The 26,735-nt window shown below is 39.1% G+C and overlaps 1 protein-coding gene across 1 annotated transcript in view; it reads left to right on the top strand.

The window, feature by feature from the left end:
• The window catches only part of LOC124711375 (microprocessor complex subunit DGCR8), a 238,048-nt gene extending 212,775 nt beyond the window's left edge, over positions 1-25,273 (top strand). Inside the window, exons 12-13 of the mRNA XM_047241426.1 lie at positions 2,859-3,053; positions 23,378-25,273. Coding sequence (XP_047097382.1) covers positions 2,859-3,053; positions 23,378-23,470 — 288 coding nt within the window. The 3' untranslated portion in view covers positions 23,471-25,273. The remainder of the gene's footprint in view (positions 1-2,858; positions 3,054-23,377) is intronic.
• Positions 25,274-26,735: the final 1,462 nt, after the last annotated feature.

Consider the following 26,735-nt stretch of genomic DNA (forward strand, 5'->3'; position numbering starts at 1 on the left):
TTGTTAGTGTACTTTTATGTCTTCGAGAATTTTATCAACAATTTCATGGTACCAAATGAACAAATTTAAAAGACTGTAAGAGAAGGAATGAAGGCAAAAATGAAGGAAGGGCCAACACAAAGGAGGCTGTCAAATGTAATACATTAGGAAGCACTGTGTCTTGACTTCTTGACTACAGGAAGACGTTTGACTGTGTTGTCTGGAAAAAGTTGTGACAGATGCTTGAAGAGTTTGATAGCACTGATCAAAAGTCTGTACAATGATCACTTCTCAACTGTGGGGGGCACGTGCTGACATATATGATTGCTGCAATGTATCTAAAGGATCAGACAAGGGTAGTGTCCTATCACCCCTCCAATTGTTCAACGTTTATGCTGAACATGACATTAGGAAAGTTCTTCATTGGCAGAACTGCCGATTTGCCCATGACACTGTGCTCTTAGCCAACGGCAAAGATGATATTGCTGTGAGGTTGTGATAAACTTGAAGGACATTAGTCCATCATATGGATTAGACATCAATATCTGCTAGTCCAAACTCATGGTAGTTGATCAGGGGGTACACTACCAACTCTCAGGTCAATTAAAGGAATTGGAAATTGCACATTTCTTCATCTGTCTAGGGTCAACTATCTGCAGCATGGGAAGCTGTGAATATGGATGAGAAGGCAAGTGGCTATGAAGGAGATCACAAAGATCTGGCAGAACAGGGCGATAATGAACAGAACAAGAATTTATTTTGTTGAAACAGTTCTTTCATGGTTGTGAAACTTGGAACCTCAAGCCAAAGACATGCTGCATAGAAAATGAATCATAAAAAGAAGTACTGTAACGTGTCCATTATTGAGCAACTTCCTATCTCCAGGGTCCTTCCTTATTGTGTCAACCAAATCATTGTCCAGTTCTTTGGTCACATTGTGAGGCGAGATGGAGAAAATGCAGGAAAAAATAGCCATGAGATGGCAGACATAATTCCAAATAGCAGAACTGCTGGCAGGTAGGTAGATACAGACCTCTTTAGCAGGCTCTAAGAGAAGCTGATATCGATCTGGATGGAGTTACCTGGTTTGCAGGGTCACAGCACTCAGCAATGAGTATGAAAAATTGTAGTGATGGTGTTCCATCAATTAAATCTTGTTTTTAGAGACCTCCTTCAGTGTTTGACTCCTCTTTTTCTTTTATATTGTTACATGCTGCCAGTGTTAGTCCTCTCTCCTTCTTAATTCGAATCTGAATGTTTACTGTATTCCTATAGTTCAATGCCAAGACTCTTACTGTGGTGGTGATCATGATCATCATGATGAATGAAAGCAAATCATACTTGTATTTCAGTGATATAAAAGCAGCAGTTTAGAAGGGGATTGCTTTGTGGATGTGAATGAAATAGGGCTGGGTATTACACAGATAATTAGTGAAAATTGACAATATTATACAGTGAATTACATAATAAAATATTAGTAACCATACGCATGCTGCATGTTTGTAGAGTTCCTCTGAAATTAGTCTCCATTCATTCATGTGGACTGCATGAAAAGTGTGTATTTATTTTAAAGTTTTTTTTAAGTGACTTGGGAAAAAAAAAAAAAAGTTGTGGGGTAGTTACATATTGAAGGACTGAGGAGCTGAATGAATAGTTTAATCTGAAAAATCATTTATTGAAACTTTTACATCTTAGTCCTTCACTTTGAAGTCTGGGCAGAAGTGTGTTTGATGATTCAAGAACAACTCTGGGAAGATGCTAATGCTTGTTTTTCTGTAAATAGAATTTTCACTTTATCAGTTTCATTTATTTTTATCTGTTCCATGTTCATATTACATACTAAAGTGAGAGATTTTGCTCAGAAATATGATTCTGTTATTCTACTGCAATTGCTTGAAATTTTAATGTATATCATATTACTGTCAAATGTTTGCCAACAATTTATCATAAAATATGTCTAACAAAGAACAAAATCAGGGCACAGTAATGTTCTACATTTCTTATAGTCTTTATTTGCCAGTCTGTACAAATAAAAACGTAAATGTTCATGTGCTCAGAATGTTTAATCTCTCTAAGTTCTTCGTTGATTGGTTTGAACTTTTGAAACAGTGTAGCTTTCAAATATGCACATTTCTTTATATACACAGGATAGTATGTCATATATAAAGGGGAAACATTGTTACTAAAAATCTATTCAAAATCTTAAGTTCCTCACCGATTGCTTTCAAATTTTTACACATTGTTGCATTTGAATATGTGCATGTTTTATGTACCTATTTCATTAATACATACAGTATATAAATAAATATGTAATATATGAAAGGGGGACATTATTGCCAAAAACCTTGAAATGGTCTTTATGTATGTACTTAAAATTTTACATGATAATCTAATGAAAAGAAACAGAGACATAGGCTATATATTTTTAATATATGTAAATATGTGTAATATATTAGGTGGAAACACTGTTACCAAAATATCTCAAAAAGTACTTGACCAATTTATAATAGTGAAACACTGTTAGCAAAAATCTCAAAAAGTTCTTGACCAATTTACTTCAAATTTTAAGACAGAGGGTTTGGAGGAAATGTACGTAGACAGCACAAAGGAGATGGGGAGATAGAGGGAGAGAGGGGGGGGGGAGGAGAGGAGGAGATGGACAGGGGGGGGGGAGGACAAAGAAGGAGAAGGATTTTATCATTTATAGTCAATTCTCATACTCATTAGAAATGTGTGCTTTCTTTTCCGTTTAACCAGACTGAGCCACAGCAACATCATGGTTGGGTACAGCTAGTGATTCTAATAAATGTAAGGCATTTTACTGAAATGCAAATGTTGTGTTACATGCATTGATCTAAACCATGCTTCTTTTTCTACAGGCTCTACATCCTCATATTACAAGCTGGGGGTCTCTATTACGACTCTATGGCAGTCGTTCCGTGAAAAGCATGAAGGAGAAAAAACAGGAAGAACAGGAGATTACATTGCTGCAAAGTAAAGCTGCAATTAATTCTCCAAATTTTGCAATACTGAACAAATTAAAGACTGAAATGAGAAAACTAAAGGCTATGAAGGTAATAAACTGGCCCTGTTTATTATTTTCTTTTCTGTCCTCGTAGTTCTTGTAATTCCTCAATAAATCCAATCTTCTCCCTGTTGACTTTCTGCAGAGCCACTGACATACTTTTTTGACTCATTCCATTTCATTATTGTTAATATTTTTGAGAGTTCCTTATAAACTTTTCTTCAGTATTTGATTGAAATGTCTGAATTATGGTAGTCTGTGGTCAATTCCACGGTTGGTTTCCTACTTCTTTCCTCTGCCAAATTCAAATCTTCTTTCTCCTTTATGGAACTGCTGTTGCCTGTACCAAAGGTTTATCTTTCTTTCTAATAACTGACAGAGAAGGAACATTTTACTGCCCGAATGTGAAAGACTTATCTTCTTTTCTGTCTCTCTGTGTTTGAGTAAGACAGATCCTAATATGTTTCATGCTCTGTGGCTACAAACTCTTATCCTTACATTTCTTTTGTTACTACCAGTTATTTCTGTCTTCTGTTTGACTGCACTTTGGTGAACATAGTGGAATTTGTATTTCAAATAGCTGAGGTTGTAATAGTTTGAGAATTTTCTCCACAAAATAAACCAAAACAACACTCTTATCTGTTCTTCAGATCAGCTAAATTTATTGAAATTTATAGTATCAGTTGGAAATAACAAAGAGAGACTGCCACTCAACTTGTAAGTCAATTGTGGCAATTCATCTACTGGATTTTCATTCTTAAAAGGATAGGAGCTCAGTAGTTTGGTATAGTAATTAACACCTTTTTTCTTATGCTTGTCTCCTGGTGAACATATCCTACATGAATATAGGGTCTTCTTTCCTCCTACTGTTGATCATATTCTGTCAGTATTTCCCATTGCATTAACTATCAGTTTAAAATGTCAACATGAGATGCACAGATTGATTCATCATAGCACATCCTTGTAGTTGAATAGGGTTGTCTTCCAATCATCTGTGCAATTGGAGGTGACTGTACAGTCCAGCATGACAGGTACACAGTTTGCCATAGTGATGTCAGATGGTCTCAGGTGGAGCAGTTTCATCCTTCCATTTTGTCACACCAGCTGCTTTTCTTTTCCACACGGCTTTATATCACTTACTCTTCATCAGCTGCTTTCTTCAAAAAGAAGTATCTGACAATGGACTAGTGATTTCCAGGATGAGTAGTCATAGACAAGGTCTCCTAGTTGTTAACATTAATGTGACATCCATAAATCCTTTCCTCTGACCTCCCATACAGCATTTGCTCACAGTTAACTCATTGTAAAACACCTGTTTGGGAATGCGATTATTGGACATGTGGATTACATTCCCTGACTATTGTAACTGGTTTCTTAAAACCATAATTTCTATACCAGTTGTCTTCAATGATGCTGACATTTGGCATGTGTCTTGCCATGTTATATGCAGAACCCTCCTCAGGAGCACTGATGAACTATTGCTTTTAAAGATGCTTTCTGTGTTATGTTTAGGATTCAGATCCGTAGAGAGGGTTGCCAACAGCAGTTGAATTGTACATGAAGGTCTTTTTTGCAACATTGATATTGTGATTGTCAAATAGTTGTGATATTATTTGGCAATGGATTCACCAGCATGGTTAATTCTGTACTGAACTTCTGCAGCTATACTAACTGATCATGTTGGTAGACATTATGGGATGTGTCCACCCTTAGCGTTTGTGGTGACTTGAACTCTTCTGAGAACACTTTCAATGAGGTGTCTGACTGTCTCTGGAGAAATGGTAGCTCAGTCTTCCACATGAGTTACAACTAAAAATGAGAGTAAATTTGATACTGGGGTCTGGAGTGAAGTTGACATTCTAAGTCATCCCAAAAGTCTTTCGCTGGCTTCAAATCCAGACTTTCAGCAGGCCAGTCCATTTCAGAAATGTTATTGTCCACAAATTATTGCAACACAGTTGCTGCTTTATGACAGGATGCATTATTATGCTGATACAACCAATCAGTTAGTTACTTACTTACTTTCTTTCACGTTCCATGGATCATGATATGGAAATAGTCATTTTACATCATATTGCAAATTAATTTGTACTCTAAACATCACCATCCCCCCCGCCCCCCCCTGCCCCACACACACACACACACACACACACACACACACACACACACACACACACACACCAGTCATATCTCTAGTTCCATAGAAGGCTTGTAGTCACACTGGCTCAGTGGTAGTAATTCCTCAACTAAGGGCATAGTACATTTTGTGAGAATTTGAGCAATAAGTTTTCTCAAGCTAGATAGCTATGATATTTGCAGATATTTATTGAAGTTTGTCTGATCTCCTTTCTTAAATATGGAAGCTACCAGACTTTCTTCAGTTCCAAATTTTAACAGTCAATATGTGTCTCATGAGCTATTCACCTCTTTCTTTTGAGAGCTTCTGCTTGGATCATCAATTTCTATTCCCTTGTGTTGTTTTGCTTGATTGAAAGCATACTTAACTTCATCTCATGTTGGTAGGGAGCTTTACAGTCCAGTCACATTAATCTGACCATTACCTGTGTTAGACATCAGCATACAATAAATATTCATAGATGGCATGTAGCAGCACTAGAAGTAAAAAAAAAAAAAAAAAGGTGTTGTGGGACGTGGAAAATAGTGCAGTTATTGTCATAATGTGGAAGTAGCCGTGATTTATTTAGCATCCAGAAGGGAGTATACCATGGATGGCAAAATGGCACTATCCAAAACCTTTGCCAAGGCAACTGTGGTGCACCCTGGGCCATAGGTGACAGGGGTGAACAACGGCTGCAGAGAAGTATATGGGTGAATAGGCATGCTACTATTGAGCAACTGACTGCTTAGACGAACCAAGAGGCAGCCAACAGCATCTCCTCAATAACCATTCAGCAGACATTGCTCGATATGGGCCTCTGTAGCAGTTGCCTGGCTCACGCACCCATGCTGACTGCTGTTCATCGGTGATGAAGGCTGGAATTTACATGCCAGTATCACAGCTGGGTGACCACTGAATGGCAACAGGTGGTCTTTTCATATGATTCACCATTTATGCTCATCGAACAGATGGCCATTGGTGTGTATGGTGTGAAACATCTAAAAGCAAACACCATGTAGTAATCATCAGAAGGTTCCAGGCCATAGGGCATTCCTTGGGTGATCTCATCATTCTGGTAGGCACAGTGGAACAATACAAGTATGCATCTATCCGTGGAGTCATGTCCACCCCTACATACAGTTTGTTTTGCCTTGGCATGATGGCATCTACCAGCAGCACTCTGCAACGTGTCTCACAGCTCGCAGTGTATGTGCGTGGTATGAAGAGCACTAGAATGAGTTTACGTTAATCCCCTGACCACCAAACTCCCCCAATTTAAACACAATAGAGAACCTGTGGGACCGCCTTGATTGGCTGTTCTTGCCTTGGATCCTCAACCAAGAAACCTACTGCAGCTGGCCACAGTACTGGATTTGGCATGCCTCCACATCGCAGTTGGTACCTTCCAGAACCTCATTGACTCTCTTCTTGCACATCTCACAGGGGTCTGCTCCACAAAAGGTGGTATTCAGACTTTCAGCAGGTGTCCACATTAATGTGACTGGATAGTGTATTATGTTGTACATCTGTTCACCAATAACTGATCCCTGATTCGGGTCTTTAAAACTTTCTTTCCACTTGTTCATGATGGAGCATTGAGCTTTTATAAATATATTCTAGCTTATCACTGGACCAAAGTGGATTTCTTCCAAAGGTGGTGAGATCATAAATTGTTTTTGTAGCTTGGGAGAACTGTCACATATTTTTTTCTGGAAGATACTGCAACTCTTAAGCTTTTGCTATCCACCATGACTTCTTGAGTTCATGGGTAGTTCTTTGTATGTTTGCTTTGGCAAGACAAAATGCTTCCTTTTTCACAAGTGTCTTCACATATTTTTGCCATACTTGCAAGGCTATCCTTTCTTTTGAAATCACCGCCTCAATTTCATCATTATTTTCAACAAATGAGTCCTGATGTTTCCCAGTTTTATACCACAATATTTCTTCACAGACAGCCAGAATAGCTGTCTTGAAGGTCTCCTAGCGACATTCCTTCGAGACTGTCTGTTGAAGCTGCCTCCGATATTGTGATGCATATTCTGAGTTACCCAGCGTCTTGGTATCAAATGTGTGTCAACAGCTCTTCTTTTGTTTTCTCCACTTGTGGAATAGCAACATGTGCATGTTAATCTATTATGTCATGATCTTTTCAACAGTCATTGGCTCCTACCTTCACTTTAGTGACGGGAACATTGTGTTGATGTATCTTAAGGACAATCGCGTAGTCAGTGATATGTCACTGCTTTGATGAAGGATACTGGCGTGGTGTCTTCAAGTGATTCTTTTGATGAAGGATGGTAGAGGTAATTCTTAACCCATGTTCAGTACATTTTGAAAGGAGTCTAATGCCATTGCCATTTCCGTTCTTGCCAGTCAAGCTTTGTAATCATTACCTACTCTACCTTTAAAATGGCCAAGTAAGATTATATTGTCCTGGCAATTGATGTTTGATGGGATGTCATTCAGATCTGAATAGAATGTTTCATTGATATCATATTTAGTATCTAGAGTGGGGCATATGTGCTGATAGTTGTGGCATGCTGGTTCCATTTCAGTCAAAGTCTTAATTTCATGAGATGTTCATTACACCCAGTTGGAAGCTACAACAGGTTCCTGAAAAGTTTGTTCTCGATAACAAAGCCTATTCTGTGTATTTGGTGCTCATTGGTAGCTTTCCCTTCAAGGAGAAGCTGTAATCTGTGCCTAGTTCATCCAGCTGATCCCCTTCGTAAAGTCTGGTTTCCTGGAGTGCTGCTATGTCAGTGTTATATCTTTTTAACTTTCTACCTGAAATAGCTATTCTCCTTTGGGTCTCTCATTTACGAGGTCATCAGTGAGTGTTCTTATATTCTATGTTACAAAATATTCATTTGTTTGACAGCCATCCATTTGGTAGTAAAAAGTAGCTGACTAAGTTAAGGGCTCTTGTTCTGCCTCCTTCCCCATATGAGATGAGCAGAGTGTACCCTAAATAGGGCTGCTTGGTTGTAGATGCAGCAACTGAATTGTTCTGCAGCCAAAATACAAAGCAAGATGATCAAATATACTCTTACCGCATATGTGCCAGATATCACAATCCTGCCTCATCACAACTTTTTGATTGTGGTAATACTTTTGGAAGACAGTCAGCATGTTGTTGGACCACAGCTATTTGTAACTCTTTTAGGATGAGATTGCTGCACATAAAAACAACTTCCTTCATGACCTAGGAGCTATGTTCACTGGCAAGCAGATACAAGACAATTGAAAGATTCCTAGTCACTGCAGCCTTCATCCATCATTTTAGCTGAGATCTGACCTTCAATATAATTGACAACAAGCAGTTCATCTTGCTTTAGGGAAAGTTTTTCACCCCAAGGGAGGAGAGTGTCCAGCTCACCAGCCTTCCTGGAAAGCCATTGGTGTGGTAGCAGTGGAGTCCTTATCATGGTGGACACTTGGTTGTTAGAACCTAGTCAGTCTAAAGCATTGTGCTCTGTATGCAGGGGAGGTTGAAATTTTGATAGGCCAGCCACCTTCTACAGAAAGGCTGTTAGACAATATCAAAAGGCTGTATTTTCACCAGCAGTGAATATGAACTTATTACCATCTCAAAGAGGAAATTGTGCAGCTTCTGCAGCCCTTCATGTGGCAGTCCCATTCTTACTAAATCCTATGAAGCAGGATCTGCAGTGGCACTATGCTGTCTGTTACACATACTATACCTGTCATATTCTGTTAAATGTTACATTTAATTTCTCCTTACAGCAGCAGTGCATAATGTCTTCATTTGTCATAAATTTCTGTTATTTTCAAGTTTGTTAGTGATCCTAACTTCATAGGTGGGGGTGGGGAAAAGTTCAAGACAAACATTTACATGTAGCTTCAGGGAACCAGTAAGTTCTGTCCCAGGATCTTTTTTCATCATAATAGGGTTTAGGCAGGAGAGGCAGGGGCCTGGGAGGGTGCTACACCCATCATACTCCCTAACTAATAAGCTCAAGACACTTCTCCCACTGAAACTGAGCCAGTGAGACACACTTTAACTATTGGAAAGACTGCTGTGCCCTGTGTCTAAAGGAGGCAAACTCGAAACAGGAAAGATGTGTTAATCATTAGCTGGCAGGTTGAATCTATGATGAATAATGATGCTCCTAAGAGAAATGCCAGCAAGGGATGGGAAGGATCACCACTTAGTGTGTATTCGGGGAGGCCTCATTGAACATTTTGATGAGGCTGTTCCACCTGCTATTGAGAAAACAGAGCGCAACCACCTGCAGTTTGTGGTACATGCTGGAACAGATACCTGTTTTGTAGGCTCTGAGGTTATACATGGGTCATTTCAGTTACTGACAAAGAAGGCTGAGAAAGACCAGCTTGCTTGTGGAATTTCACTGAAGCTCACAATCTGCAGAGTTGTTCCTGGAACTGATTATGGCTCCTGGTTCTGAATAGAGTTGAAGGCCTGGACCAGATACTCCAAAAGTTCTATGCCAAACTCGTGTGTGACTTCTTGATTTGTGCTCTAGGGTCGAGGCCTGTAGTGTGCCCAAAAAGGGTACCATTCACATCAGAGGCTGCTGCTCAGCCTTGTGTGTGGAATGCTCACAAGTTTTATTTTGTTTTATATTTTTAATTTTTAATTTACTGTTTTACATTAAGTGACTACCCATGCAGTCCAGATAATGGTCATTACAAGTAACCCAAAATAGTAGTTAAGATCCAAAGAAATGTCCTGCCCTCTTTTCCATAGACGAGACTATTAAAATCCTAGCAATCAACTGCTGGAGTATGCACATAAAAGTGCCATAGTTTGAAACACTCCTAAAAAGTGACATAGCTCACATCATACTGGAAACACAAATGTGGTCAAAACTCGAAATTGGTCACAGTTAGATTTTTAGGGTAAATCTAAGTGTATGTCAAAAGGATAGGATAATTGGGGGAATTGAAGTGGTGTATTTGTCACAGTTGACAAGAAACTCAGATTCACCGATATAGAAATTGAAGCTGTGTTTGGGACTGTTAGGGCAAAACTCATCATGAAGGATGGTCATAAGTGTATGATTGGATCTTTCGGTCAACCAACACTAGCCCCCAGATGTAACCAAAAACTTAAAATGAATTCTCAGTTTACTAGTGTTCTATTGTCATCATGGAGGAGGCTTTATCATTCAGCAGTTAATTAGTTTTGTAAGTGGTGGTTGTGACAAGCTACTGTGCCAAACAATACTCTTTGAGGAAGTCCACATTGAAAATAGTATCAGTGAAATGGAGATGGTTGAACCTACAATGATTACCAAAGTACAAACGGCAACTAAAGCAATTAGAAAGTTTTTCATGTTGAGTAAACTAGATAGAGAGACAGTAGTAGCACATATCAAGAAGGCACTTCATGTATTTAGCTCTGGACAGAAGAATGTGTAGAGGAGCAGTGACTGAAGTTTAAAAGATTAGTTGACCAAATGCTGGATACAAATGTATGTGACAGAGCAATTCATGCTGACAGGGATCTACCATGGTATTCATGTTCTGAAAAGGAACTTTAAAGAAATAGTGGCTGCTGAACGAAGCATAATGCTGTACATAGAGAAGTTTTAAATGGAACAAGTTCGTCGAAGGGACAATGTGTGAAGCCTTCAACAACTACCATAACAGTTTCTTGTTGAAATATCTCTCACAGTACTCATAGAAATGCTGGTCATATGGTAAGACTGTAAGTGGCATTAGAGTTAGTGTCAAGATACTCACAGATGCCTCAGAAACCGAAATTTAGGGAATTAAAGCAAAAGCAGAAATACTGAAATCTGTTTTCAAATGTTCCTTTAGAAAGGAAACCAAGGTACTGCCCCTATTTAATTTTTGCATTGTTGCAGCAATGAATGGTGTAGATATTAATGTCAATGGTATTGAGAAATGGTTTAAATTACACAATTGAACAAAGTTTCAGATCCAGATTCTGTACCGAATTCACAGATGAGGTAGCCCCTCTTTTAACCTTAGGATGCTGTAGATCTCTCAAACAAATTGCTTTTCCTAGAATTTGTTGATTTCGAAAAAGTGTTTCATTCAGTATAACACAGACACTTATTAATGAAAGTAGAGTCATATGAAATGTCAAATGAAATCTGTGAATGGGTTGAGGGTTTCTTGGTAGGGAGGTTGCAGTATATTATCTCGGATAGAGTGTCATCAGCAGAGGTATCTGCCGGTGTGTCCCATGGAAATGTATTAGGTCTCTTGCTGATCATATTGTATAGTAATGATCTGGTAGAAAATGTTAAAGTTTGACAAAAGAAGTGAAGCACCCTGAAGACATCATCGGGTGTCAACATAATTTTGTGCATATATGCACCATCAGCCTGTACGTAAATATATTTTTAGAGTTGATATCCTCTATTACAGAACAACCACCAGAGTGCATTAGGGTTGTTCATGGTTAATGTTGTTACCAGGCCTGTTAGAGTATATAAGAGGCATGAACAATGTTATATGTTGAATGATCACATTGAAGGACATGGAAATGCCACATACTCACGTGAGAGAGCATTATCAGCACCTAACAGTTTGAAAGAGGCCTTTATATGGGTCTCAGTTTGGCTGGCAGGCTGAATCATGCAATATCGAGATTTGTGAAGCATTCAGATATGACACTGGCCGGATGTTGGACTGCATGGGAATGAGTGGTCAAGGTTACGGTCAACCACATCTCTGCCGCCATATTGTGCACTAAGCATGTGATAACTCCCTGTAACATACTGTGTTACTCCACACGTTTTGTCAGAGCATCTGCTAGTCCCTGTTAACCAGATTAGGGAATTACCATCCCACGTATAGGCCCCCGTTAACACCATTACACAAATGGCTGCATTTGGAGTGATTCTATGACCAGGAAGCATAAACTGCTGATGAATGGCAATGTATTGTGATCAATGATGAACCGTGGTTATGCACTATCTCAGATGACCATTGTTGGTAATTATGGCAGTGACCTCTGGGGAGATCCCATTCTTCCATCATTTTGGAGAGCACAGCAGTGTTACTCGTGGTGTCAAAATGTGAGTAGTTGTCTGGTATTATTTGAGCACATCTGATAGTGATCTATGATGGCACAATAGAATGTCGCAGACATCCTTCTTCCACATATGTTACCTCTCATGCAATAGGACAGTGATCGTCTTCACGTGGACACACGTCTCCAATGAGCTGTCTGTGATGTTGACATACCCCTATGACCATCAAGATCACCTGACATATTCCCCACGGAACATGTGTATGACCAGCTTGGATGTCAGTTTTGTTCCCGGGGGCACTACCCAAGAAATCAAGGACCAGTTACAACAGTTGTGGGCGTGCTTGTCTCAGGAGGGGATACAACGACTTTGACATTTCTTCCAACTAAATCGCTGCACATGTACAAGCCAGAAGGAATACAGCATCATACTGATAAGCAGGCTCATACTGCCAAGTCCTTTGCAAATTTGATTCAGTTTAGTAATCACTGAAGTAATCTCTCATAGGTTCTCAGTTCATGATGTTTCATTTCATTTCCTCTTCACCTTCTAGCAGCACTTTTTTGTCAGGCAGTTAATGTTTAACTGCTGGAAGTTTCAGTGTTCTGTGTCTGTTAGTTATTGTTCAGTGCTGTGTTGAGTATAACATTGTGTTGCACAGAGAATAACACTGTGTGAATTTTGAGATGACAGAGTTAGAGGAGCAATGTGATTGCATTAAATTTTGTGCGAAATTCAAGAAAACCTTTACAGAAACACACCAAATGTGCAGGAAACCTATGGTGATGAGTGCTTAAGCTGTAATCAGTGGCAAGAATGGTTCACAAAGTTAAAAATGACTGGATGGAGGTTAAAGATGACCCTCATTCAGGATGGTCTTCGACACCTACTGACGACGCTCATGTCAAGAATGTCAGCAAAATTGTGCATGCCATTGGAAGACTGACTGACTGAGAAATTGCAGAGGAAAGTAATATTCCAATTGGATTGTGTCATGAAATCCAGACACAGCATCTTGGAATGCATTGTATTGCCGCCAGGTTGGCTGCATGGGTCATGAGTCAAGACCAGAAAGACCACTGCCTCACCATCTGTTAAGAGCTTTTGGAGTGCACAGATGAGAACGAGATGTTCCTTAAGAGAATCATAACTGGTGACGAGATGTCAGTCTATGCTTATGATGTTGAGCATTGAAAGGACAAAGAATTTCAACAATAGACAAGATAAAAGAAAATGCGCTGACTGCACTTCACACGATCCAGCAAGAGGCATTACAAGACTGCTCCTGGAAGTGGAAATTGCATTGTGAGCAGTGTATCAGTTGTGGAGGAGAATATTTTGAAGGAGACCATGTAAAATGAGTAAACGGTAAGTGTGGAGAAATTTTGTGGACAAGGTTCTGGAAATTTTCGAACAGACCTTGTACTGTCTGGAAAAAGTTTCACAGTGTTTCAGAGCGGTGCAAAACAACTCACTTAAAATGTTCATAAATTTAAAATTATGCACATCACAGATGAAATAAATGTTATGCCCTGTGACTACAATATTAATGAGTTACAGTTGAAATCAGTCAACTCTTACTGACATGTGAGTATAACAGTTTGTATGGGTATGAAACAATATGATCATATAGGCTGTCATGTGTTAAGGCAAGTGGCAGATAGTTCATTGGTAGGATACTGTGAAAATGTAATCAGTTTACAAAGAAGAGTGTTTACAGTACACTTGTGCAACCTTTCTTAGAACATTTCTCAAGTGTATGGGATCTGTACCAAGTAGGTATAATAGCAGGTATTGAAAGTATACAAAAAAGGGTAGCACAAATGGCAACTAGTCTGTTAGCCCCATGGGAGAGCTAAAGGTGATGCTGAAAGACGTGGTCTGGGAGATGCTTGAAGATAAATGTCAACTACCCCACAAATGCCTACTTACAAAATTTGAAGAATGAGATTTATTGAGGAGCCTAGAAACATGCTACAGCCTCCTAGGTATTGCCCCTGCAGACACTGCAAACACAAGATTAGACTAATTACAATGTGCACAGAGGTATTTAAGCAATTGTTCTTCCCACGCTCCTATATGATTGGAGTGGGAAGTAATGCTAATAAGTGGTACTATGGAAAGTACATCTACCATGCTCTTCACTATGGTTTGTGAATTAGATACGTATCTGTAAATGTCTGGTGTGAAGTTACTGATGATCAGTGTGGTGAGTCAACCAACTTTAGATGTGAAACTGATTGCAATACGCTCTTTACAAAATGTAACTGCCATTCAAACTGCAAATTAATGATCCTGTAGTGCATCAGGAGAGGTTTTTGAGAAGTTTATAGCTGCTACCAAACACAATGAAGATTAGCCAGAATAAATGATGAGCTAACATTTTGTTACCTGAAAACATCAAGAGGCGCATTGTCTGAATAAGGAGATTAAACGAATAAGGGAATCTGAGAAACACTTAGAAGTGTTCAAGAATGAACACGACAGGCTAAAAATAAAGGTATTTTGCATCTCATTGAAATAGTATGTGTTTTTCTTGACCAAGAGAACTGCTTACTGAATTCAAGCCTCAGGCTCTCTCTACAACTTTTACCCCCCACACTCCCCTTCATTACCAAATTGCCAATTCTTTAAAGCCTCTGTTTGTATCCTATCAATTAGTCAGTCCCTCTTTTTAGCCAGGCTGTGCCATCCACCCCCCCCCCCCCCCCCCCCATTTAATTCAGTATCTCCTCACTAGCTTGCTCTTAGCAGAGCTGACACCTTCCATGTAGTCAGTTTACAACAGGATTTTGGAATTGCAGCTATGAACAAGTTAAATTAAATTGTAATCATCATACAGTAAATGTTGTGGAGTTGGTGAATCAAAGACTATGTTTCATTGTCACAACACTCAAAAGATGTAACAGGTCTACTAAAGAGGCTGGCTATACTATGCTTGTCTTTCATCTGCTAGAGTATTGCCGTGCAGCATGGGATCCTTACTAAATAGGATAGACAGATGACATCAAAAAAGTGCAAAGAGGTGTAGCATGTATTGTATACCATGAAACAGGAGGGAGAGTGTTACAGATATTATAAAAGAGTTAGGGCAGTAATCATTGAAACAAAAGAAGTTTTCATTACGAAGAGATCTTTTTATGAAATTTCAATCACCAACTTTCTTTTCATAATGTGAAAATATTTTATTGACACCAACTTACATAGGGAGAAATTATCATCATAATAAAATAAGAGGAATCAGAGCTCATACGAAAAGATTTGTGTGTTCATTGTTCCCCCCATATTTTTAGAGTGGAACATTAGAGAAATAGTGTGAAGACACTTGTGAATTGCAGAGTAGTAATGCAGATGTAGATGTTATTTATGACCACAAAAACCATCTTCAACATGTACTAAAGAAAAAAATCTTCACTTACTTCCTATAATGTTCCCAATTTCCTTTCAGAATAGCTGTTGCTTTCACTACACACTCATATGAATAAAATTTTATTTGCAACACTGTTACAGATGATGGTTTAGGTGCTTCACTTATGACAAGTGCTGAAGTAAAATGTTTCTGATAAGAACTGATTTATCAGATAAATCTATTGCATGCTTCAGCTAGGTCTGACATTTACAAATTCTCTCAAGTGGTTCTTATCATTAATTTCAGTCTCATTATCTGTCAAACTTTATGGCACCACATTTGACTAAGAATGGAAACAGCAGTGGATCACCTGGGCATCTTCACTTTGCATCACTTTGGAGGGCCATTTGTGGTTCCAAATTGATGTGATGCAAACAGCAAAGGGATGTGTCACTGCCATACCACCTCTGCATGTCTTGTACCATTCGTTAACAAAAGAGTGACTTGAAACAGTCTTGCATTCTCACCATGCCATTTTTGTGTGCATTGGGCCTAAAACTGGACCAATAAAATAAACCCAACTAAATTGAAAGAAATTCTCATTACATCATGTCTGGTGCAAGAGTGTGCCTGAAGCACTGGCCTAATATGGTTGGGGTGAATAATAGCCCACTTTGCTGTAATCAAAACGAACTGATGGGTTGTGTTTGAAACAAAAAAGCCTGCTAACAAGGGAAATTGACAGTGAAACTAGAAGGGAATATCTGAAACATATAATAAGCAAGTCAATGGCCAAAAAGACAAAGAAATCCTCTTCACTAATCTGAATGTGTGAAGTTGTGCTGGAGGGAACTGATACCATGAATGCTACAGGGCTGTCCATAAATCCATAAGAGTACAAGGGGGCGGAGATCTCTTCTGAACAGCACATTGCAGGGCGTCCTACATATGCTCAATAATGTTCATGTCTGGGGAGTGAGATGGCTAGCGAAAGTGTTTAAACTCAGTAGTGCCCCTGAAGTCACTCTATAGCAATTCTGGACATGCAGGGTGTTGCATTGTCCTATTGGAATTGCCCAAGTCTGTTGGAATGCACAATAGACATGAATGGATGCAGGAGATCAGGGAGGATGTTTACGTACATGCCACCTGTCAGAGTCTTATCTAGACATATCAGGGGTCTCATATCACTCCCATTGCACATGCCCCACACCAATACAGAGCCTCCACCAGATTGAACAGTCCCCTGCTGACATGCAGGGTGCATGGACCCATACACATCCATCCACTCGATATAATTTGAAACGAGACTCGTCCGAGCAGGCAACATATTTCCAGTCATCAACAGTCCAATGTTGGTGTTGATGAGCCCAGGCAAGGTATAAAACTTTGTGTTGTGCAGTCGTCAAGGGTACAAAAGTGGACCTTTAGCTCTGAAAGCCCATATCAATGATGTTTCATTGAATTGTTCACGCACTGACACTTGCTGATGGCCCAGCATTGAAATCTGCAGCAGTTTGCAGAAGTGTTGCATTTCTGTGATGTTGAGTCATTCTCTTCAGTTGTCGTTGGTCCCGTTCTTGCAGGATCTTTTTCCAGCTGCAGTGATATCAGAGATTTGATGTTTTACTGGATTCCTGATATTCATGGTGCGCTCATGAAATGTTTTTACGGGAAAATCCCCCCTTCTTTGCTACCTAGGAGATGCTGTGTCCCATCGCTCATACGCTGACTATAACACCACATTCAAACTCACTTAGCTCTTCATAACCTGCCACTGTTGGAGCAGTAACCAATTTAACAACTGGGCCAGACACTTGTTGTCTTATATAGGCATTGCCTACTGCAGCAGTGTATTCTGCCTGTTTGCATATCTTTGTGTTGGAGTATGTGTGCCTATACCAGTTACTTTGGTGCTTCAGTGTAAATTTCCACTAGTTTGGCATCTCATCGACTTTTCAATTTGATTTTTAGCTTTCGAAAGAAAAAGAAAACTTACACAGAACTGTGACAACGAGTGTGTTAGAAAGGGAACAACTGCCACGTTCTTTCTACCAGCAACTAGTATGAGGCAACATTGTGGTATAAGTTAACAAGACTAATAAAATAGTTATAACTGTACCAGGTTATCTCAGTGTTTTACCTTCTGCCAACTGCATCAGAGATGTAGAATCAATGACAGGGGCAAATTGAAAAAAGGTGATGTTGCTGCCCAACTCCATACACTTTCTTCGCCAAGAGCTACAGATGGTCTCGTGCAGTTAAATAGCTTCTGTGCTGTTTCAGGGCCACATTCAACAATGAAACTTCGCTGACAGGTTCTTGCACATTCCTATTCAGAGCTGTTTTGTTCGTTTCTCCATCTCTAATATCTTTATTTCTTCTGACAGAATGCATTGCAATCTTTTGCAAAGTTACAGAAATGTGCCATAACTGTTGTAGAACTTCTTTAGTTGTGCTCTGAAATGTAATTTGTTAATCATCACTTTTTGTTATCAGCACCTGACATTTCAATTTTTTCTGACTTTGAAATGCCTATGTCTCTTATATCGTTTTATTTGTCTTAAAGTGCCAGAATCATTGTTTCAGCAAGACTAAAAAAATGAAAACAGTTAAATCATTGTAGAAGACTGTCTACTTGTAAATATCATAATAGGAAGCTGCCTGCCAACAACAAACGTGTCCACAGGTAATCATGGGTATAAAGTGGGTGATATGTGTGTGTGTGTGTGTGTGTGTGTGTGTGTGTGTGTGGGGGGGGGGGGGGGTGGTGGTGGTTATGTTAGTGACCTTGTCTTTACATCTCTACTGAACTTTGCCATCACCTGCAATGTTCATGTGAAGTATGTGTGCTAGTTTTTATGCCACGCTGTCAAGGATTCTCTTTCTAATGGCTCTTTCCTCAATTAAACTCCCGTGTTTCCATAGACCATTTCTCCTTTCATCACTCAAAATCACCTACGGTTTAATAAACTTCACTATATCCTCTGCCAGGGATTCACCAGCTTCTCGTTGTGCCCTAAGGTTCTTTTCTTCCCCCTCCAAAGTGGTATTCTGCTGCCTACGCATGTGGATGGAAAAAAATGTAAAACCAGTTCCATACACCCATCTGCAATCTCTCACTGCATTACTATTACAAGCACGTCATATATGATCAGAGTTTGGTCCATATGAGTCAGTAGCCATGTCATCTACCATCTGTATCACAGCTACTGTGCAGTGTTCTGTATGCGTCTGACAACCAACCCACTGTCTACATGCATGAAAGGCTGCCACCAACTGTAGCTAACCACCAGACTATAGCTAACCATGAACTCAAACCTCTGTATGAGTTCTAATTTCTCTTTTTCACTTATTGTGATCATTTCATGAGATGTACACTATCTTTTCAAAAGTATCTGGACATCGTTATGTAAAACAGAATTGACCACTAGATGACATGAGAAGCAGACATACTAGTTTAAAAGGAGGCACAGAGTATTACCAGTACAGAAGCAGTAATAGCAGAATGCACCAGTCACAAGAGCTGCAAAACTTCAAACATGGACTAGTCATTGGATGTCACCTGACTAACAAATCCATCAGGGACATTTTTCCCCTGTTTGAGTAAACTATTGGTGATACAATTGCAAAGTGGAAGTGCGAAAACACAAGCACACTAAATCAAGACCACGCAGACCTCATTTACTTTGGGACAGGGGCCGTCAAGCATTGTAGAGGCTGGTTGTAAAAAATGGAATGAAATCATTGGAAGGAATCACTCGTGAGTTCCAAAGAGCTACCGGCAGCTCAGCTAGCATAATGACCGTGTGTAGGGAGTTAAAAAGAATGGAGTTCAATAAAGGAGCAGCTCCTCATAAGCCACACATTTCTGTTGTGATACTTGAGATGATGTAAAGAGTGATTCCATTGGACAGTGGATTACTAGAAATGAGTGATTTGGAATTAAAAAGCATGCTATACCCATGGCAATGTAACAGAAGGGTTTGGGTTTGTGAATGCCTGGAGAACATTACCTACCATCACGTGTAGTGTCGACAGTGAAGTACAGGGTGTGGTGTTAAGGTATGAAGGTTGTTTTCATTTTTAAGGTGCGGTCCCCTAATTGCATTTAATAAAACGCTAAATGCAGATTTTTGCAGCATTATGAACTGCATAACAGTAGAGGAACAGTTCAGAGATAAGTGTTTCAACAAGAAAATGCACAAATAACTTATGGGTTTGCTGCCGGATGACGTCGTCGAACACTGCTGATATTTCGATAGGAGCGCACCCTGCCATTCTCAAGGCACAAATGCAAGGAAGGAAAAATGTACAAGCAGATTTAATACCTCGGTTCATAGAGGAGAAACAAGGAAGACATCACACACAGAACAAGTGTCAACACAACCAAAGATAACCAACATCAGAAATATCGATGGTTACTATTAATCAACAGGTGAGGTAGCACTAATTCTGTCCCTCTGTTTTTTGATGAGAGACAGAGCCAGATTCCAAGCAGCATTTAAACAAAATCCACCATCTTTGTTAATAAGGTTGCTTGATAGTCTGATTTCAACAGCTTCCTTAATAACACTATCCCAATAGCTTGACGTGCAAGCCAGAATCTCCGTGTTGTTGTATTCCATAGGATGACCAGTGTCAAGGCAATGTTCTGCAACAGCGGATTTGCTCGGCTGTTGTAAGCGTGTGTGATGGTTATGTTCAGTACACCGGTCTTCCACGGTCCTGATTGTCTGACCAATATATGACATGTCACAACTGCAAGGAATACGATAGATAGGTCTCACAAGAAAATGCACGCTGTCAGAAAACAGCATCTGTTAGGCAATGGTTTACAAACAGTAACATCCATTAAATAGACTGACCTTCCTGCGAGTCCAAACCTGAACACAGTGAAACACTTTTGAGGTGAACTAGACTGTGGACTTTGCTATGACCAATGGGCTGCCATTCCTCCACAGACATTCAGACACCTCATTGAAAGCATCCTGAGGAGTTCAAGTCGTCATGGAAGTGAAGGATGGACACACCCTATATTAATGTCCACTAATAGATGTCCAGGTACTTTTGATCAAATAGTGTTTGTGGGAGAATCAATATGTGGCATACTTCTTTCTGGAATATATACGCTCAGAATTTCAACAATAAATCTCTCCATAATGTACAGTGCTTCTCTTATGATGTCTGCCACTGGAGTTTAATGATCACCTCCATGTATGATCACCTCACATGTATTAAATTAACCCATTACAAAATGTCCTGCTCTTCTTTGGATCTCATTCTCTCTTCTTTTAATCTTACATGGTAAGTGTTCAACATGGGCAAGCAATACACAATTATCAGTCAAACGAATGTTTGTAAATAAGTTTTGTGAGTAAATTACATTTCTTTAAGAGTCTTTCAGTGAATCTCAGCCTTGCATCTGTTTTTCCTACAACTAAGTACTGCTTTAATTGTTCTGGACTACATATCGTATGGTTGTTACTGAGACATTGGCAAAAGTGTAATTAAAACTGTGAACCTTTCTGCCCATTCATGTGCAACATTTTATGTTTATTTATGTTGAGTATTGGTTGCCAGTTCCTCCATCCATTGTCAAAACTGCAAATCCTACCTGCATTTTGCTGTAGTCTTATCATATTGCAACTTTCCTGTTGACAACAGCATCATCAGTGAACAGCCTCAAGGAGCTTACAATGTTATCCATTGGATTGTTTATATAAATTGTGGAGAGTGCCAGCTTCATAACACTCCTTTATGCTGCCCCAAGAAGTTGATTTACTTCTACCAGTTACATTCCATTAAGAATTACATGTTGTATTCTGTCTGCTAGGAAGTCTTGAATCCTGTAACAAGGCTGGTCTAATATTTAATAAGCTCTTACTTTGTTCACTAAGCAACAGTATGGAATTGTATTCAATGCCTCCTGAAACTCAGGAAACAAGGCGTCAACCTGGGTACCTTTATCTGCAGACATCTACCTGTTATGGATGAAAACAACAAACAGTGTTTCACAAAATCTGTTTGGCAAACTCTTGTTTCCTGTAGAACAGCCAATGAATGGCACCTGTCTCCTCCATCCCCACACCCAAATACTTTGGTAATAGCTGCCACATACCCTCTCTTCCCTGCACCCTCACTTCCCTCCATAGCCTAAGTGCTCTGTAAATCATACACTGATGGAAAAAAAGTTCTCAATGCCAAAAAATAATTAATGTAGAGTAATGAAATTTCAGGAATCCATTTGGCTAGGTAACATATTTCATTTATTAATATTGCAAGATCACAGGTTAATGTAAATGCTTGATAAACCATTACAAATTTGAAATACTAGTACATTAATAACCAATGTAATTGCCAAAATTGTGAATGAAAGCATGCAAACATGCATACGTTGTGTTGTACAGGTGTCAGATGTCTGTGTGTGGGATGGAGTTCCATATCTGTTGCACTTGGTCAGTCAGTACAGGGACCGTTAGTGCTGGAGTTATTGTCTGATGATGTCTCATATGTGCTTGATTGGAGACAAATCTGGTGATCAAGCAGGCCAAAGCAACATGTTGCCACAATGTAGAGTAGGTTGGGTAACAACAGCAGTATGTGGGAGAGTGTTATCCCCTGGAATGCTGTTCATGAATGGCAGCACAAAGGTTGAATCACCAGACTGATGTACAAATTTGCAGTCAGGGTACGTGGGATAACCATGAGAGTGCTGCTGCTGTCATACGAAGTCACACCCCCAGATCGTAACTCCAGGTGTAGGTCCAGGGTGTCTAGCAAGGAGACAGATTGGTTGCAGGTCCTCACTTGGCCTCCTCCTAACCAACACATGGCGATCATTGGGCGCTGGGCAGAACCAGCTTCCATCAGAAAACACAACAGACCTCCACGTGGACCTCCAGTGAGCTCTCACTCGACACCACTGAAGTTGCATAAGGTGGCCATTTGGGATCAGTGGAATTCACACTACAGGATGTATAGCTTAAAGCTGCCTTGAAGTAACTAATTTGTAACAGTTCATTGTGTCACTGTGGTGCCTAATGCTGCTCAAATTGCTGCAGTAGATGCAGTCCAATGCACCAGAGACATATGCCGAATGTGAAGGTCTTCCCTCTCAGTAGTGCCACGTGGCCGGCAAGAGCCAGTCTTCTGGCGACTATACATTCTTGTTACAACTGCTGCCAGCAATTGTGTACAGTGGCTACATTCCTGCTAAGTCTTTCTCCAGTATTGTAGAAGAAACATCCAGCTTGTTGTAGCCTTGTTACACGATCTCAATCAAACTCAATGAGGTGTTGATAATGATGTCTTTGTTACCTTAAAGGTATTCTTGACTAACTACAACTCATCATGTACAATCTCAAAGGTAACTAATGCTTATGACGACTACAGCATGTATTTATAGCAACCCTGATTTACATTCTACTAGCACCACTCTTATGTGACTGATGCTAATCTGAAAGGACATAATCTTTCAGATGTAGGAACACATCTCGCAACTTTTGATTATGATGCACAACTTCTTCCTGGTGTTACAATTTTTTTCATCCTCCCCCCATCGGTGTACTACAGCAGTCACAGTTGTCTTGAAAGACAGTATTTGAATTTTGTGGTGTGTATGTGTGTTTTGTGTACTGTGCTGTATTGTAGTGTACTATACTATACTATACTAAAACTAGAAGAGCTGAAACTCGAAAGCTAATGAGCTTATATGACCTTCAAATGTCCCTTTGTCACTACCATTTATCTGCAAGTGAATGATCGCCTATCTTCACTTACGTATATTAGTTCCAACTTTGAATTTCCATCATCGTCATTACATACATTTTATATGTTTTATGTATCCAACAATTACTTTTTTACCATTTAGTGTTTTGTGTGTTGTATTTATTCAGTGCTTTTTTTTTCAGGCTTCCATTCAGCCAATTGGAAAATTTATTCCCCCTGATGATGTGGATTTACCTTCATCCTCTGGAGTTGATTTGAACAGTGTTGACCTCTGACCTTCGTCAGCTCTCACCCAAACAAACTGTAATGACTGTGGTTATCCATACACTAGCGAATAATAGATAAAAATGTTAAACTTACTGAAATTACTGAGCTGGTGCCACCACTTAAACGAAAGTTCTGAAACTTGAGTCTTCGCAAACTGGAGTTTCTTCTTTTGCTGCAGAAAAATAAAATGAGACGGCAGCAAAATAAGTTGTTCATAATTCCGCATTAACATTAAGAAAAGTAAAATGCAATAGAGAAGCTTATACACTTGTTAAATTCCACTACTACTGTTTGTGTGTATTGTATCATCTTCTTACACATTCTTGTTTTTCCTCCTCCACCTCTTCAGATTCTACAACAGATTTCTGTAATTCAAGTGCCCTAGACCCAGCACTCCTCTGTTTTTGCAAATGTTATCACCAATTCTATAATATTTATTATCTTTAATCCAAATATTTTATGTATAATTTAAAGAAAATGTTATTTTTATTTTAAAAATTAATGTCTCCTTCAAATGCCACATGTAGAGTCCAACATCAGAATCAAGTCTTATAAATTTTTATTGTTGCCGATGTGAAAATGATTGCTGTGTATCCTTGTCTCAGTAGTTACAAGTCTAAGAGTGAAAGAAATTAACAACACGTTTCATTTAGTAGTTCTCTAAAAAGTTTTAAGTTACTGTTTTGGTATGAGAAAGAATTTTTATTTTAGAACCAACTATTTCATCAAAACATGCTGGCCAATCTTTTATTTTAATGAACATTAGTAGTATGATTTGTATATTATTACTTTTCTAGTCATAAGGAAACATATGTTTTTGTATGTATTTTTCTGAAAATTATGTAAAGTAAATGATGATGACAATTTTACTTGTAATGTGGTTTGAGTGTAATGAACAGCGTTTGGATTAGAGTAAGTAATGGAAGTAGATGATGACTTGAAGTGAATCACAGAATTTTGTAAGATCTTTCAATATTAAAGCTCAGGATTTCCTAAATTAAAATGTTTAATAATTACAAGACTGTAATATATACATGTTGAATGGACAATTATTTATAATGCAAAAGTAAAAGAAGACCTTCAAATACATCAGAACTGACTGTAACTTATATATTTTGTACATTAATTTTTATAGATTTGTGGTGGTATCATTATATCAGTTTCAGTGAAAGTGTGGTGCTATGAAAACTTTCACATTTTTATAACTGTTCTTCAGTTTAGTTGTTCTTATTTAGAATTAGTTAAACTAACTATCTTGTTGCACAACATAATCATTTATTACAGTAACAAAAATTCCATACAATATCATTGTGGTTTTAAACCAACACAATTCAGTTTACAGTTGCAGGGAATGACAACATAATCTCACCTTACATAATAGTAACAAGTGTTATGTAATGCATAATGAACTTAGTAATTTTTTTGTTACACTTCAGGGTATAAATTTTTTACAACTATATCATATACATATTCATATCTACAATGGTTGAATAGCTACTCACAACGAAGTGAGCATTGATTTTATGTAATTGTGTTTATCTTACTTTCATTATTTATTTAATCATTGCCAAAAGGTTTATTTATGGTGTGCAGTGTGATTACGATGGTATGTTAAATTATTAGTGTCATTGTGTGCATTTATTTTAGAGTATTACGAATGGTTAGTGTTATATATCCTTTCCAGCAAATGTTACTGTAAGTAAAGTAGCCTCAAAGTTAGACTTACAATTACAGAAATGTAAAAACACTGTACCAAGAAATATTTTACGAAGTATTTCAATTTTTGTATCAGTCCCTATGTATCTGCTGCTTTGGGAAAATACACAATGAAATTTATTCCAAGAGTATTTTGTTCACTGAATTTTTAGAATGCCTTAAAACTATGCAGTGCCTGTTTGATATTAATTAATTTTCAGTATTGCTATTATTTACATTATGCCTGAGTGGGCTGCTTGCAGTTATGTTTTCCATTCTATATTCTAACCTCCAGTGACTAAGCTCTGAGAATAAGACAGTCATGAATACTTTTCTTGCATTGCTGTCACCAACACCACAACCAAAACCATGACGACCACGACCACCACCACCACCACCACCACCACCTAAAGCCCATGTCTTGTTGCCACAGCCATCCTTTTCTAACCAAGCGAGGTGCTGCAGTAGTTAGCACACTGGACTCACATTCAGGAGGAGGAAAGTCAAATCCTTGTCTGCCCATCCAGATTTTGATTTTCCATGATTTCTCTAATCAGCTAAGGCATATACCATGGTTGTCTCTTTGAGAGAGTATGGCCAGTTTCCTTCCCCATCCTAACCTAATCCAAGCTTGTGCTCTGTCTGTACTGCTCTCATTGTAGACAGAACATTAACCTCCAATCTTCTTTCATTTTATTCTGTTCTATGTTGCAGTGCCCTCTTATGTTTCTTAATAATATTGACCTTTTGTCAACTCTAGTAAATTTAGTATTGTTTTCTGTTGTGACCTCCTCTGTCTTTTCTACAAATATTTCTTGTATCTACACACAATTTGTTAAAAAAAAATTTGAACTAAGTAAATGAACAAAAAGTTTAATTTTCTCTTTTGAATGGTAAGTAGATGGACAGTAAGTCAAGTCCCGTGTACAGCAAACTCCACATGCCACCACTGCAGCACAACATTGCGCACCACTGCCACTGCCACTGCCACTGACACTGTTGGCCTCAGCAGCACAAGGTACCAGCTCAGCAGCAGTACCAGGCAGAAGCCGCCGCCCTTACAACAGCCCCAGCAAGGAATAATAAAGAGAGACATGCATGCTTCACTATGCATTGTATCAATCAAGGTCAATAAAGTTCTTTGTAACTGCTAACAGTGTCAGCACTGGGCCTCGCAGCCTGTTACTACCATTCACCTCCCCCCCCCCCCCCCCCCCACCTTAATCAGTAAAACTTTGTACAATGCAGTACATATAAATACAGACATTATTACATTATTATGATTTTGGTAAAATTAGATGGAATTATATATATTTTTTCAGTAGTAGATGGACAGTAAGTCGCGTCCTGTGTACAGCAAACTCCACATGCCACCATTGTAGCACAACATTGTGCACCACTGACATCAATATCTGTGGCCGACAGGCTGCTGGCCCACCACAAACCATGGACCTTGCCGTTGGTGGGGAGGCTTGCGTGCCTCAGCGATACAGATAGCCGTACCGTAGGTGCAACCACAACGGAGGGGAATCTGTTGAGAGGCCAGACAAACGTGTGGTTCCTGAAGAGGGGCAGCAG

This window comes from Schistocerca piceifrons, chromosome 8 (assembly GCF_021461385.2).
Source record: "Schistocerca piceifrons isolate TAMUIC-IGC-003096 chromosome 8, iqSchPice1.1, whole genome shotgun sequence".
Classification (NCBI taxonomy): domain Eukaryota; kingdom Metazoa; phylum Arthropoda; class Insecta; order Orthoptera; family Acrididae; genus Schistocerca; species Schistocerca piceifrons.